The sequence below is a fragment of the Dermacentor variabilis genome, chromosome 1 (assembly GCF_050947875.1).
Source record: "Dermacentor variabilis isolate Ectoservices chromosome 1, ASM5094787v1, whole genome shotgun sequence".
NCBI classification, from domain to species: Eukaryota; Metazoa; Arthropoda; class Arachnida; order Ixodida; family Ixodidae; genus Dermacentor; species Dermacentor variabilis.
In genome coordinates this window covers 113,177,894-113,192,149 of record NC_134568.1, presented here as the reverse complement: position 1 = coordinate 113,192,149, position 14,256 = coordinate 113,177,894, and the positions used below count along the sequence as shown (strand labels likewise).

General features: G+C 52.9%; 1 protein-coding gene across 2 annotated transcripts in view; it reads left to right on the top strand.

Annotated features, from left to right (window-relative positions):
• The first annotated feature begins 2,388 nt into the window (after positions 1-2,388).
• LOC142583106 (uncharacterized) overlaps positions 2,389-14,256 on the top strand; it is a 295,623-nt gene continuing 283,755 nt past the window's right edge. Inside the window, exon 1 of one of the 2 annotated variants that reach the window (XM_075693431.1) lies at positions 2,389-7,137. In XM_075693431.1, coding sequence (XP_075549546.1) covers positions 2,736-7,137 — 4,402 coding nt within the window. In that variant the 5' untranslated portion in view covers positions 2,389-2,735. The remainder of the gene's footprint in view (positions 7,138-14,256) is intronic. The other variant, XM_075693440.1, reaches the window with a different exon arrangement.

Genomic DNA, 14,256 nt, shown 5'->3' with positions numbered 1-14,256 from the left:
GACAAGTGTTCTTTATTATTATTATTATTATTATTATTATTATTATTATTATTATTATTATTATTATTATTATTATTATTATTATTATTCAAGAGGCCATAAACGAGGCGAGAGAGGAGCTACCTACCTACTTATACTACGAAGCGCGTGCTGTGAGGCAATGAATGCTGGAAATTAAAGAAAGGGGGAGTCAGGGAGCGAGCAGCTGCACCAAAGTTCATAGCTGTGGAAGAAAGCTGAATTTCGAGCGTTCTTCCCCTTGGCTGCACACCGCAGCGGCTACGTAATGTAATCGTGGTACAAAGCGAACTGCAGACGGACTTGATACGCGTTTCGAAAGAAATCATACTCCCACAGGTGTCTATTTGGCACTCAAATCGACCAGCCGGTATTTCTCCGGTTATTTATTTTGTCTTTCATTCTTTTGGGAGCTTTGCCAAGTAGTTCTATGACATCCCAGCTCGATCATAATCCGCACTCGAACTGGTATTCATCTGTTCGGAGTTATATCGATACGCATAGCTTCGAGTATAAGGGATAAAACCTCTTGGTGTCCCAGGAAGTACAACTGACCCAAGCGGGGATTGTTCCGAATGATTCTACTGAAGGACAGCCGCGAATGCGGCAGAGAGGTTCCAGTTCCTCAGCGAAGGCATGCAGCAGCCGACTTGTTTGCAATAAATAACAGTCATTCAATGAGTATGACTCACCTTTAGAGAATCTATGAACTTGTCCTGATTTAGGCACAGTAATACTTTATCTGGCCAATCTCATCCCTTTTGCATCTCGTTAAACTGACGTGCGGTGTTATAGTACTGTTGTATGTTTAGCTACTTCAACAAACACAACACACTGTGTGTATGTGGTACATTCAATTATCTTTTTAGATTACTCTCATTTTCATGGTGTATCAGACAACTGAAACAACTTTATAATTTACAAACGCCTCAATTGGCCGAATATTCAGTTGCGAACGATATTACATGTGCGCATCAAATAATGTAAATAAGCCCTTTTTCTTTCTCTCTCGCTATCTCTCTCTTCTTCTTTAACAGACTCAGCACAAGATTTTATATTTCTTCGTTTTGAAACGAGAAAATATCCGGTATCCCATTACATAATTGAAGATCGCTTTTCTCGAATATTCGCATTGGATTCCCTTCGGACACCCCTGAAAAGCGGCTAAGTGAAAAATAACAGAGTCAGGGAACGGGAAGAATGAAGTCAACCACTCGGGAATCGCGTCAACTTCGGTGCAGGTGCCGTCGGCAGCCATGCCTCGGTGGACGGCCACCGTTAATTCGCAGACAGTTGTTCTAGCTCGGGAATACAGACGTGACAGTACACGCCACTATCCGCTTGGGTTCATCACACCGTGGTTCAAGATGTCAGCCATTCCACTTTCAACATACCTGTGCTTCCCTTAGTCGTTGCGACTCGCAGGGCTCGCTATTTTCGCCACTACTGGTTCCAGTAGGAGCTGCCGATTTCAGACGCAGTCGCAGGTGTGTCTGGCGCGGAGGCCACCTCCACCTTACACGACAGCGCGAGAGGCAGCACGCACCGCCACCACGTGCATCACTCGCAAAGCTAAAAGCGCGCGATCACGGTCGGTAGTGACGGTCCACGTGCCCTCAGGGTCCAGACGCGGACATTTACAACGAGAAAGGTTTGTGCTCGCGCGGAGAAGCCAGCTCTCGCTACTGAAATGCACTCGTATAAGTTATCTGGTGGTTTGCATGCACGTCTCGCAGCGGCCGAACAGTGGTCGCTGTGAAAATGCGAAAAACAAGAGAACGGGGCCTTCGGCGAAAGAAGCATCACGAGTTACGAGCTGTTCTGTGGCCAGGACGCGGGCACAAAAGCTTCCCCATCCCTACATCCGCCTGGCATCGCGGCACGCGGCAGCAGACGATAATATACGACCAAACAAACACCAAAAGGTGGTTGGGGGAGATTGTCAAGTCGTGGGACACGCTTCAGCCTTGGCAGTGGTTTCGGCCCACATCCCAGCTGGCTCGGGGTGAGAACCCCAGCTCCAATTCATCGGAGTTGGAGTCCTTTCCCTCGCAGAAAAATCGGGTTGGGTGTTCGGAAAGCGAAGGACAAATAGAATGTATAAAAAGCACGTACACACACAGAAAAGGAGGGCTCGGGGTTCGAATCGACTAGCAGCCGTCGGGCCTGATCGAGAGGGCGCCGAAAGGGGCAGCTGGCAGCGGGGCGAGGGGGGCGAGCGCGTACAAGAACAACGCACAATGAGGCGAGCGGGAAGCAGCGGCCAGCCAGCCACTGAGAAGAAAAGCGGAGCAGCAGACCCTTTCCGGAAGCCGGCTTCGCCGCATGAGTCGGCGACTCGCCGCCCGGCTGTTCTCCCGCACGGACAGAGCGACGCAGGCCGGCGTTGGTAGCGGACGGTCGCTCCTCTCAGCTTGCCGCTGCCGGTTCTTCCCACCGGCTGAGAGAGGACGGCGGCACGCAGCAGTGCAGCAGTTGCGGCGCAGAAGCGCCGGCGCGCGCGTGGCTCGCGCGTGCGTTCGCCTGCGTCGGAGCCTCTACCAACAACGCAGCTGCGCGGCCGGCTGGGCCGCCGTCGTTCGTCGTCGCCCAAGTGTCGCGAAAAAACAAGGTGAAGGCCGGATCAGCGCGCGCGACGACACTGCAGCAGCTGCCGCTCACCGAAACGGCAGTTCTCCCGTGATGCTCCGGTGCGCAGCGTCGTCAACAGCGACGTCATGACGCAGCAGGACGTACCGCGCTGGGAGCCGCACGTTCTGTGCGCCCCCGGCGCCGTCGGCATTGCTGCACCAGCGCCGGAGGAAGAGTACAGCGGCGGCAGCGCAGGCGGCAGTTGCAGCAGCGACACCACCAGGCTGGAGTCGGCCTCTTCCATCGGCGAAGAGGACTCCGACTCGGGAAGCTGGTGGTCTTACCCGTCTGAGTGTGGCTCTGTGGTCGAGCTCAACAGAGCCGTGGCTGGACTCACCAGCGGTTTCGCCGGCAACAAGCACCACGATCATTCTGAACTGCCACCTAGCAACTGCTCACCTACGACGCTTTCGAATTATTTTTCTACTTCATCGGCAATTCCCGTTGACGCTGTTGTTGCAACTGCGGTCATCTACAGCGACGCCAGCAGAAAAGGTCCCGGAGGTAATCCTCACGGAGGTGCAGTGATTTTGCCTCCGTCACCAGATCGGCCTGTCAAATCACGGTGTGTCAATGGACGTTCGCGAAGTGTGAGCGACGACAACGCGCAGGATTACGACGTCAACAATCACGGAAGCGCCGAGCATGGAGCGAACACCGAATATCAGCCGTTTGAACCGCCGGCGCACCGCGCCTCTTTCCCCGGTGGCGAAGGATCGCCAACAGCTGACCACTGCAACAACCAGGTGAACACCGGCAGCCACGCGCTTCCGAAACCGGCGGGCAAGGTCGTAAACAGCGGCCGAGCCGCCGCGATCCGCAAAAGCGCGCTCGCGACAGAGGCTCGACACAGCGCGCCATCTATTGTGCGGCATGTCACATTCAAAGACCTCTCAGCGTCATCTGGTAGCGACGACGATGACTACTCGAGCGGGCAGGGCCGAAATCGAAACTCGGCAAGTTACCATGGGGACGATCAACAGAACGTCGAGGCTGACCTGGATGACTCTGGTTACTTGGACGGGGACAGCACTTCGAGTTCGAGCGACATCTCGCCCCCCAGCAGTCTGAGCTGGGAGTCGGCGATCGATAGCTCGAGCTCGCGCAAGAGCCACGGCCGCTCGGCGGACCAGCAATGCTTCGTCGACAGCGGCGGTGGTGGCGACAGAAACGGCACGCATTCACCTCCCGGGCCTCGATGTGAAAGCCGCGCTGGAGTGGCTGAAGAGCGCCGGACCAAAAGCATGAACGGCATGCACCGCGACAGCGACGATAACTCGACGTTGAGCTTTGTGCAGACAGAGATTTGCGTGTCACAGAGCGTGAGACGCGAGGACAGCTACGAGTACTACCGGAACGGAACGCGCATTGCTAAGCTCAACAACGTCAATCAGACCTCTTGGAGTGAAACGAGTAGCACGGAAACTACGGAGCGATGCACGCCCCTAGGGAAGCGCACCGATGTCGAGAAGACGGTGTTTCGAGAGCAGACGACACCGCAGCCAAAACCGCGGTGTAGCCAAGCCGATGATGCAGCCAAGACAAGCACTCCGCCCCAGCCAACGCGTCGGGTGCTGCCCTCTGTGGATGGAGCGCGTAAGCGTCAACCGGAAGTGGGGACTCAGAGGCGCCAATCGGCAACGCGGGAAAGTGGGAAGCAGAAGAAAGAGAGCGCCGGCGGCGGTGGAGTAAGGAATGTCGGCGGCAGCGTGAAAGCAGCCGTCGTCTCCAGTGCGGCCAACGACGCCTGTCAGCAGCGCGAGTATCATCGCTGGAGGCAGCAGAAGACGCCGCAGCATCCCGTTGCCGCGTACGACGACGAAGGCACCTCCTGCGACTTGGAAGACGACGAAGAGGAAGACAGCGCTGAAAGTCAACTTTTCGAGGAGGAAGATGTGAGTTTTCACTTGGAAAGCCCGCCGGCCGCGCGCCACCACAAACAGAGAGCGGGAACAGTGAGCGCGACAGCAACATCGCGCGCCGTCGCGCGATCCCGCGGGGGCAGCACGACAGAGCCCAGCCGCGCGTCCGCCCTGGCATCGGTGCGGGCGCAGTCGCGCGATCCGTTCCTCGCGCTGGCCGTCGCCACAGCAAAAGCAGCAACCACGGCGAGTGCCGAGGCGTCGCGCGAAATCTACGCTGGGTGCAAGCAGTTCGCTCCGCCACCCGATCTGGACGTAGTAGTGCGCACGGCCTGCTCGGTCGGCGGCTCAGAAGATGCCGTCGACCGGGCCAGGCACGCGCGAAGTCAGCCTGCGGATGACATCGTCTCCGTCTCGTCGTCACCGGTGTATAAAGCCAGTTCCTCATCGGCCCGCTCCGACGTCCGGCTGCCGACTCCCCTGCGTTACAAGGAGTTTTCGTCGCTGCACCTCAAGAAATCCGGCGGCAGCAGGGAACATGTGAACGGTCATTACAAAGAAGGCGACGTGTCTCCTTTCTTGGAACGTGAGCCGCTGCCTTGCGAGCAACGTTCTTTTCACGTTCACTCGGACGTTTTGCCAACACGAGCGGACACTTCGCCCCCGACAAGTTCGACGCCGTCTCCTGTGCTTCTAGAAGATCGTGTTCGTGTGCTACAAACTCCTGTGAAGAGCAACGCTGTCATCGTAGACAACATTCCCGACTCTGACGACTGCGATGGCCCGCCCATCACATGCACACCGAAAGTCAGCAATGGCCATTGCAGCAACAAAAGGCCAGCTACTCTTCCCGTCAACGGAGGAACGGGCCCAGTCTGCCATCGCAAGCCGCCACCTGTCCCTCAGCAGCAAAAACAGCAGCAGCAAGCATCGCAGCCGCTTCTTCTCCGGCCGCCCAAGCCAGTGCCCCCGCCCCGATCCCGGTCTCCACTCGATCCAGCTGAGCATCTCGAACGCATCACGGGCTACGCGACCGCGCGGCGGCTGGCTCAGACGCTACCCAAACCGCAAGTCCAACTGCCCGAACCCCACATGTCGCCAGCTACCGGCCGCCTTGTATCGTCGCGGCGTAGGTTCTTCGAGAACCTTCAGCGGCAGCAGGAGCAGCAGAAGCGCCCGAACGACGCATCCGCTGCTCCAGGCACAACAGCCGAAGAGTCGGCGGAGCGACTGCTTGGATTCCGCGCTAGCGCGCAGGCGGCGCGCGAGAGTCTGGCCAAGAGCTCGCCGGATCTGGCGGCGCTCGAGGCGGATGCTTGGCGCAGCCGCAGGCTGCACGATCGATGGCCGCCTCCTTCGACGGAGCCGCAGCATGCACCGCGGCAGCAGCAGGCTACAGGAACCGAACCGATCGGCACCGCCGCAGTGCTGCCGCCCCGGAGCCCGGCGCCGGCCGTGCATCCAGACAAGTTCAACCGGCTCGTCGAACAGACGCGCAGCCGCTACGCACGACGTCGCTGCGGACAGCCCGCGCACGATGAACGCCGCCGTAGCAGGAGCCTGGGCTACCTCGAGACCGACGTGGACACGCTGTGTTGTCGCCAGGTGAAAGCTTCCATTTCCGCTGCCGAAGGTGCTGAAGAAGACACCGCCCAGAACAGCGACGAAGCAGACGACGCTTACTTGAACCGCACCCGCAGCATGGACCGATTCCTCGAGGACGGCACCGTGGGCTGCCCGCTGCTGGGCGACGAACAGCGAACCAAATCCGAACACGAGCTCCGCATCGAGCGATCCCTCCAGAAGCTCGAGCTACCCGAATGGTACACGCGGCGCGGCAAGCCGGCCGAGACGGGCATCCTGCGGGCGCGGCGCGACTCCGTCTCGTCCACCGGCCGATCTGGCTGGCAAGGGCTAGGCAGCCGCACGCCTTCGACCGCGAGCCTGGCCGCCAACACTCCAGACAGCCGCAACCTGGTCATCCCCAAACGAGTGACAGCGCCAGACTGGCGATGCTGGCATGCGTCGCGCGAGTCCCTCACGTCCAGCCCAGGATCGCACGACGGAGGCGGTTCGCTCAGCCGCTGGGGCAGCGTCAGCAGTGCCCCTGCAGCAGCCTGGTCCTACAGATCCATGCGGCAGCCGTACCTCGGCTGGCGTGCCGCTCCCAGCACCGGTACCACGACTCCTTTGTCTTCCGCGGGCAGCCGACCCGTGTCTCCTGGAGGCGGTTGGACTACGCCGTCAGCTTTCGATTACAACCAGCAGCAACAGCAACAACATCACCAGCAGCAGCACTACCAGCAACAGCTGCAAGAACAGCAAGAGCACCGACAGCAGCAACAGCAGCAACAGCAGCAGTCAGCGTCACCGTGCATTCCTCGGGACCGCTACTCATACGTTCAAGGCATCTACGGGGACGGTGGTGGTTGGAACGTGGAACGCGAGGATGATTCGGAGGCCGTCTGCCCTTCGGTGATCAGTGACATCGGTGTGCCGTCTACGTCCGCGTCTTCGAACGGTGCCGCCAGGCCCGCCGTGTGGATGGAGTCTTCTTTCGTGGGCTCCAAACCGGTGTCAACATCTTCTGTGGTGGCCGCTCAGTCACCCGCCGCGCCCGCGCTCGGTGAGTACGGTCGCAGTGTCGGCATCACGCTGTGAGCGGCGACGCAAGGCCCGGGCTCTCGTGTCCTCTCCCGCGCGCTATGCTATCCGGGCCTCGTGAGACGCTCGCATGGCATGGTGCGACGGTTACACACACTCGCCGTCACTATCGAAATTGTCATAGAGTATGCAGAGTTATCAGGTTTATGATGCTTTTTGGCCGTTGAGTTTGTATTGAAATTTGCCCGAGACTATTTTCAATCCCAGCACGCAGCTTGTATCTGCATTGGGCCTCGCATTCCGCCGGAATAGCGCGCTGACGAAACCTCTTAAAGCCGTACCTCTCACACCGTTTGATTGCTTGTTTCAAAATTTTTACCTAGGTCTTTCTTTCACTTTGAGTGAGGTGTATCGCTTCTTTCATGCGACCATTCGCGGTTTGCTCCAAGTGGCGCAGCGTCGACAAACATCTTTTCCCGAAAACAAAATGATGGTTCGATGCAGAACCGTCTGTAGAGGGGTCGGAACTCCTCCGCAGGTGTTACTGGATCCATGCCATCATGTGTTGCAGCTGCACATCTGCCATACAACATTTTTGTTGACTTGCAGTATAACTGATCAATCCGGCTCCACTATCCAGCTGAGAGTGCCCGGCTCGAAAGGGTTTCATGCTTCTGCTGGGTGTTACATTCTGAGAGCCATGCTTGATGCCATGTTCGACAATTTTTACCGTAATTGGGAGAAAAAATGTACTACAGCTCATCAAAGAATGGGGCGCAACAATGCGAGCGCGCGACCTTCAGTATATTCTGCGCCGAACATTTGGTGGGCTGGAGAGCTGTAATGTGACAAGTGTGAACAGGCAGTGTGCAACTGCGGTGTTTCCTTGTCGTCTCTAGAATCAGGCATACGTTCCACCGTGCCGCAGCCTGTGCTGGAGGGTCACGCTGTCGCATTATGGCGTCTTTGTCATTGACGACTGTACAGTTGTGCTATGTGAGGTTCTATCTGTACCCTGTGAAAGTATGCTAAAGTGCAGTGTTTAGTGCAGTTAAATAAATCTCATAATCTGCATGTGACTGCTGCCCGTGCACTCTGCGTAGTATTTAGGCCATGGTTTAAATGTTCACAAGTAATGGGCAGCAGACTCTGAAACGATTATAAGGCTCGCGAACGCCTATCGGCTGCAAGGCTTGCCGCAAAACCGTCACGTTCTTTCGGCAACGACGTGCTCTCATAGTGTGACACCTGTTGCTACAATCCCGGCGGGACTCATTTGCGTAGCGCGACGATAGTGGCGGCGACCTTTCTAGCCGCGAAACCTATCATCAGGGCTGCCCTACTTCCAATATCAACGCTCGGGAAGCTTCCGAACGCCGATGCCAGGCAGAGCGGCGCGCTTGCGCGAGGGATTGCGAACGCTGCGCGATCTTCTACCGGCGTAGCTTTTTCTTCGCTTCGCAGCTGAGCAAAGGGTGCAATTGTTCCTCTGACGTCTCAGCCTGTGCCTGTGCGCAATGCAAGAAATGTGTATCGGTTCGAGGAGGTCCGCAAGCCCATATAAGCGTCCCTCCCCCTTCTAACGTCTGGTGGTGTCATTCGCCGTATTGACACATTTCTGATAAGGCGCTCCTACTGTCTCTGAAGAGTTCGGTGAGATCACCGCGAACGTCGCGTGTAGGCTACGTAAATGGCTTTCGCGCATGTGCGACAGGACCTTAAGTACACCTTGCTGCATGGGAGTATACATTATTGCTTTCAATAGCTACATGGGGGCATAGTGCCACCGGAAACGCCGCGCTACGGCCTCGAACGAAATGTTTCGGTAGTTTTAAAGCGAGTGAACGCAGAGCGAAGAAACGACGGAGGTGAAAGTGAATGAGCATTGTTTAGGCGTTTCTCCTGAACGAGGAAAGAATCCGTCATAATGTAGCATTGCTCCCAATATTCAGGGGCGGCTCTGCGTTATGGCGCGCTACTTCTCGCGCCAATCGTTTTATATATAAACTTCCTTTTTTTTTCCTGTACTGCCACCTGCCACTGCTACCTTGTCTCAAAGATCTGGGTGGCTGCCATGTCTCTTATATAACGCACTGTCGCTGTTTCGCGCCTGCCAAAGAATCTGTTATGGCTTTTGTCCCCCGTACTTTCGTGTACATACTGAACACAGCTGTCCTGCTTCTGCCTATAGCGCATAATTTATTGAAGCGTACGGATCGCCTTCACCTATCAGTCTGCTTGTGCCACCTCTTCTTTATTTGATTTTTTTTTTCTCGTCCGCTGCTTCTGTTCCTTGTGTATAACGTAAAGTACGGTAAAGTAAGATGCAGGAAAGTTTACTTTAGACGCTTAGACAAATTATATAGCTACCTGTACTCTATACGTTTGTTGAACGTGTTTTTTCACGTATACGCAGTGAGAGTTTGTTCCATATAAGAAAGAGCCAAGACACAACCGTTTTGTTCCACGCAAAACAAGTATATGTAGATAGATATAGACGCATATACAGTATACAATAGCGTCATAGCCGTCACCACTGATGTTTCAGCAGCGCTCCTCCTCTGCCGGGCTGAATTTAGCTTTTTTTTTTTTTTCTACCACATTGCCTTCATTGTTCTCGTGAATTTTCCGGGACAGTAGTAGCAGGAGTAGTAGAACAGCTTCGTGTTTATACGGCGCATCTACTTTTTTTTCTACAACCTTATCTCGCGTCTTTACAACCCCCAGGAATTCCAGGGTCGCATATATATATATAAGCCCGCATACTTCGCCGTTCGTTCTCTCGCCCTTCGCCGGACGATTGTCGACGGCGTGAAACACAAGCACCCGCTCCAGGCCTTTCTCCACCCCAACTGCCTCATGCTCTTGCATGTTTTTTTTTTGTGTGTGTGTTTTTTTTTTTTTTTAACAGGGAAGATGAAAGTATAATTAGTAAGGCCGCCCTTTTACGCCGTAATTCGAGGCACAGGTTGAGAGCGAACCGCGGTGACAGGTTTCGAGACGTAATCAAAACAGTTACTGCTGTGTTTCGATAGGCGTTTTTTATGAAGGTTATAGGTCACCCAGTGGTCAGGAGCACTCGAGGTCATTCACGTGACAGTGGACGCTATTGGAAGCGGCTGCCTCTTTTGCCTTACATAACACTCAATCCACTCCGCGCTTCTTCTTCCCGTTTTTCCTTCTCGATGTCTGTCCTCACTCACATCATGCACGCTGCCTGCGTCGTAGGATTGACCAGCGTGTCAGCCGCAGCACAACAGCGTCGAGGACGCCTCTTCGCAATTTGCCGTGGTATAGTAACTTTTGAGACCAACGGCTACTGATTGATGGTCACGCTTGTTCAACGTGTGTAGCTCAATTTTGGCTAAGTAGCGCCGAACCACTAGCGTAGCCACTCCCCGTCTTGGAGCCTCAAATGAGCAACGGCGTTGATTGAAGACTTTCCCCGTAGCTTGTCATACCGCTAGTTTTTTGAAGGCCCGCTCTAAGGCAGTCTCACTGTATTGAACGTGACACCCTCATGGGATGCGCGTTGCGCTGTGCGGTCATTTTACTTATGAGCGAGATGCTCCCCCTTCCCCGCTCTCCTCCTCCCTCTCCCCATCTCGCTCCCAAGACGCAACACTCTTACTGGTGTTGGTAGGGGGTGTCACTGAGTTAGGCGGTGTTACTGGCTGAACCGGTCGGGCGCAAGACAGCAGGCGCCTTTTTCTGCAAGACGCAAACCCCAAAAGTACATCTGTAAACATTTCTTATTGATGTTACGTTATATGATGCCGGCTTCCGGCCAACGTCGATAATCGTTGCATTTTAGAACGTTGCTCCTTTCGATAGCTTGCAATGCCCTGCAAGGATGCGCTCCTACCATTAACGGTTTGTGCGTGCGAACGCTACGAGGCATTCAAGGCTAAAGAAAAGGAATGTAGACGAGAACGCAGACGTTTATCTTTTTTTTATCTTTCTTAAAAGGCAAACCTCAAAAAAAGAAAACTTCTTCATACATGCATATATATGTATATAATAATGTGCATCGTGCGGCGTTGCATTCTGCGCTGCTTTTTTGCGTTCCTTAAACCTGCGGCCAAGATTGCTTACGTAAGTTCGAAATTGAGTCTTATTGTTTCTCTTAACGTGCTTAGCTTTCATTCCTTTCTTTCTTGTATTGTCGTCAGATGCGCAACATGCAACTGCATTTGGGGCACTGAGAGAACTCGTTGCCTGTAACTTTTGTCTGCGTCTCGCGTGCTTTTCTTGCGGTGTTTTTACTCATTATCACCTCTTATCACGATCTTGATTTATCTTTTCGTTCTTTTGTCCTTGCTGCCGTAACTGGGCTTCGGCAAGCCTAAGATTGCGTTTCGAGATTGCGTTTTCATTACACGGAGTGGCTTGGGTCTTCCTTCTTCCTTTCTTTCTTTCTCCTTTTTTTTTTCTTTTCTCATCTTTTTTGCGAGTGTCATGAAGTCGCGCGGCCTTTTCTGACGCCATTAGGTTTTATCCGTCTGTGTACGGACGTTAAAAAAGAATTCGTAAAGGCGAGTCAGGTCGTTTTCTTACTGTTCTGAAAGAGGCAGCCTGTTTATACATTTGTACATGCATATGCTGTTTATACATATATTTGCATAGACAAGCCGTCTATATCGGATACGCCTGAACACGCGTTCTTTCTATCAAGGTGCTTTATCTCCGGAAATGTTACCGGAAGTCAACCTTCGACCGTGTCGCAATTATTGACTTAGTTCTTGCGAAACCTCTTCAGCCTTATATCCCTCCGTTTAGCTACTCCGCTCTTCCTTGTAGGAACAAGATTTTTTTAAAAAAGGAAGAAGTAAGTAGGGTGAGGATGACGTATTCTACGCGAACCTCCTCCCGTACCGAAGACAAACACTCTCGACGCCATTATCGCCTTGTATACACTTGCATGCGTTGCATGCTTAAGTCGTCTGCGTTGGCGGCGCATTAATGGTGGGAAGGGGCTTGTCCCTTGTACTACTGCTTATTCGTATTTCGTCTGCGCTCGCCCATCCTACGCTAGCTCTTATTTCCTCTTCTGCCTCGCCTCAGACGTCGTATCTTCGTCGTCGTCCGCGTCGTGTTTACGTTAGCTCTGTGACCACAAGGGCTATTGCGTGGCTTCGCAGAAGCAGCGAACGGACGAATTATAGCCGTCGTCTGTTCAAGCGGACCATTCACTTGAACAGGCGACTATTGATGCAGGTAAAAAAAAAAAAAAAAACGGGGCCGCGAGCACTTAGCACTCGCGCGCTTTTCTGCTGTTTGTGTTGCGACCGCGTTGTACGTTTCATTCTTTTTTTTTCTTTCTGTTTCGTCCTTCTCGTTTTCTCGTTACTGTTCACATTTCTGCGAAGTGCTGATCCTGCTGTGACTTGGCGGCTGACGACAGGAGAAGTGAATGAGACGGTGTGGGCTAAGGACAGTGACTCGACCTCCTCCTGTCGTCTGCTGTTAACGAGCTGTTCCGTCATGTTGTTGTTGTTTTGTTTTTGTTTGCCGTTTCTATCTTCTGGCTGTTGTGTCTGTATGTTCCTGTAAATGGCGCTATTCGTTTCGGCCGCACCCGATGCTGTTATTAGCGTAGTGTGTGTATGTGTGTGTGCTGGCTATAGCTTTCGGCGTGGCCACAGATCCGTTTCAGCGTATTTGTACTACGCGTTGAATGAGCAGACAGAAGGCGCTTTTGTGTGGAGTCGCCATCAGAGGTCGCAGCGATTGGTGCCACGTGATGGTAATTGGCGTCTGCATAACTAAACGAAATACGCGATTCGTTTGTTTATAAAGGTGCACGAGTTCTAATCACTGGCCACGCCGAAAGCAATACGGTCACGCTATATGGGCACCGTGTGTGTAGCCAAAAGGGATGGTCGTGTTGTGTATACTGCTGCTGGTGTGTCTGGTTGACGTTGGTGGCCTATTCTACGTATGTGCTGCGTAAGTTACCTATACATATATATACAACGTGTTTCGCGAGTGAACAAAAAAATAGAAAATGAAAGACGTTGTCGCGAGAAAAAAGGAGTGAGAGAGAAAGAGAAGCAAGAGAGAACTTGCCTAGTATAGTGTTGCTCACGTGTATACCCGCAGTTGTTTATTTTAAATAATGAATAAAAGCCATATTTCCCATTTGTTTCCTGTTTTCTGGTGCTGGTCTCGCTAAAATCTTGTTCCGTCTCTCGCTTTCCGTACTTCACCTTTTCACTGTCGCCTCTCCTTTTCTTTTTTTCGTACGAGTCTCAAAGGAATCTCACGTCAAACCAATTATTACTACTATTCGTTATTCAATATGTCCACATCCTCGAACACTTACAAAGCATCGAGTCGGAAGGCACAGCTACCTAATACATTCGGCTTGTCACGCGACATAAAATTTATAGCACTACAAATGTTCATTATTCCTTGAACTAGAGCCGAAAGACGCACAAGCGCCCCGATGATGTTGTAATTATTGTGCCGTTAAAGGTTGCATATCTACGAGGCCACGACTTGTGACTCTGCTTGAATCGGGTGAATATGCTCTCGAAATGATGACAACCCGTGCAGTTCACAAAACTATACGGAAATAAACGTGGCCTGTTTATTTTGTCACTTGCTATGACCACAAAGCAGGATGTATTTCGTGCCTTCGATCCTTAGAACCTAACTTTGTTTCCTGTGTGTTTACTCGTCGTTTAGTTGGAGCTCGCGCACCGTGTCGTTCACACGATCGAAAATATATTTTAATGTTTGCTAAGACACTTTCCGAGAAAACGCGTCTGCATAGTAATCCTGTTATAGATTCAGGAGTCCTTGCCTTGGCTTAAAGCAGTTCGGTGTCCCTCTTCTCAAACTATCTTTATTAGACCGCCTTCTCGTACTGGACGTTTGTTTCTGTAACCAGCTGAACATCGCGCCCTGCTGTGCATTTGCGTTAACATTATCTTTCTCTGTTTTCGTTTTCTGCTCCTTTCTAGATTTTTTCTCTTGCCTATACGTTTTGTTGTTCCCTGTGGTTGTGCGTTGTTTTGTGCTTGTAGTATTTCCTTGTCATCTCCGATTGCTGCATCGATGATCTGTTGTTGCTCCTCCCGCCTTTACCTTTCTGTATTTTAGCCGCTCCTTCCGCATACTTCTACGACAGCGCCAC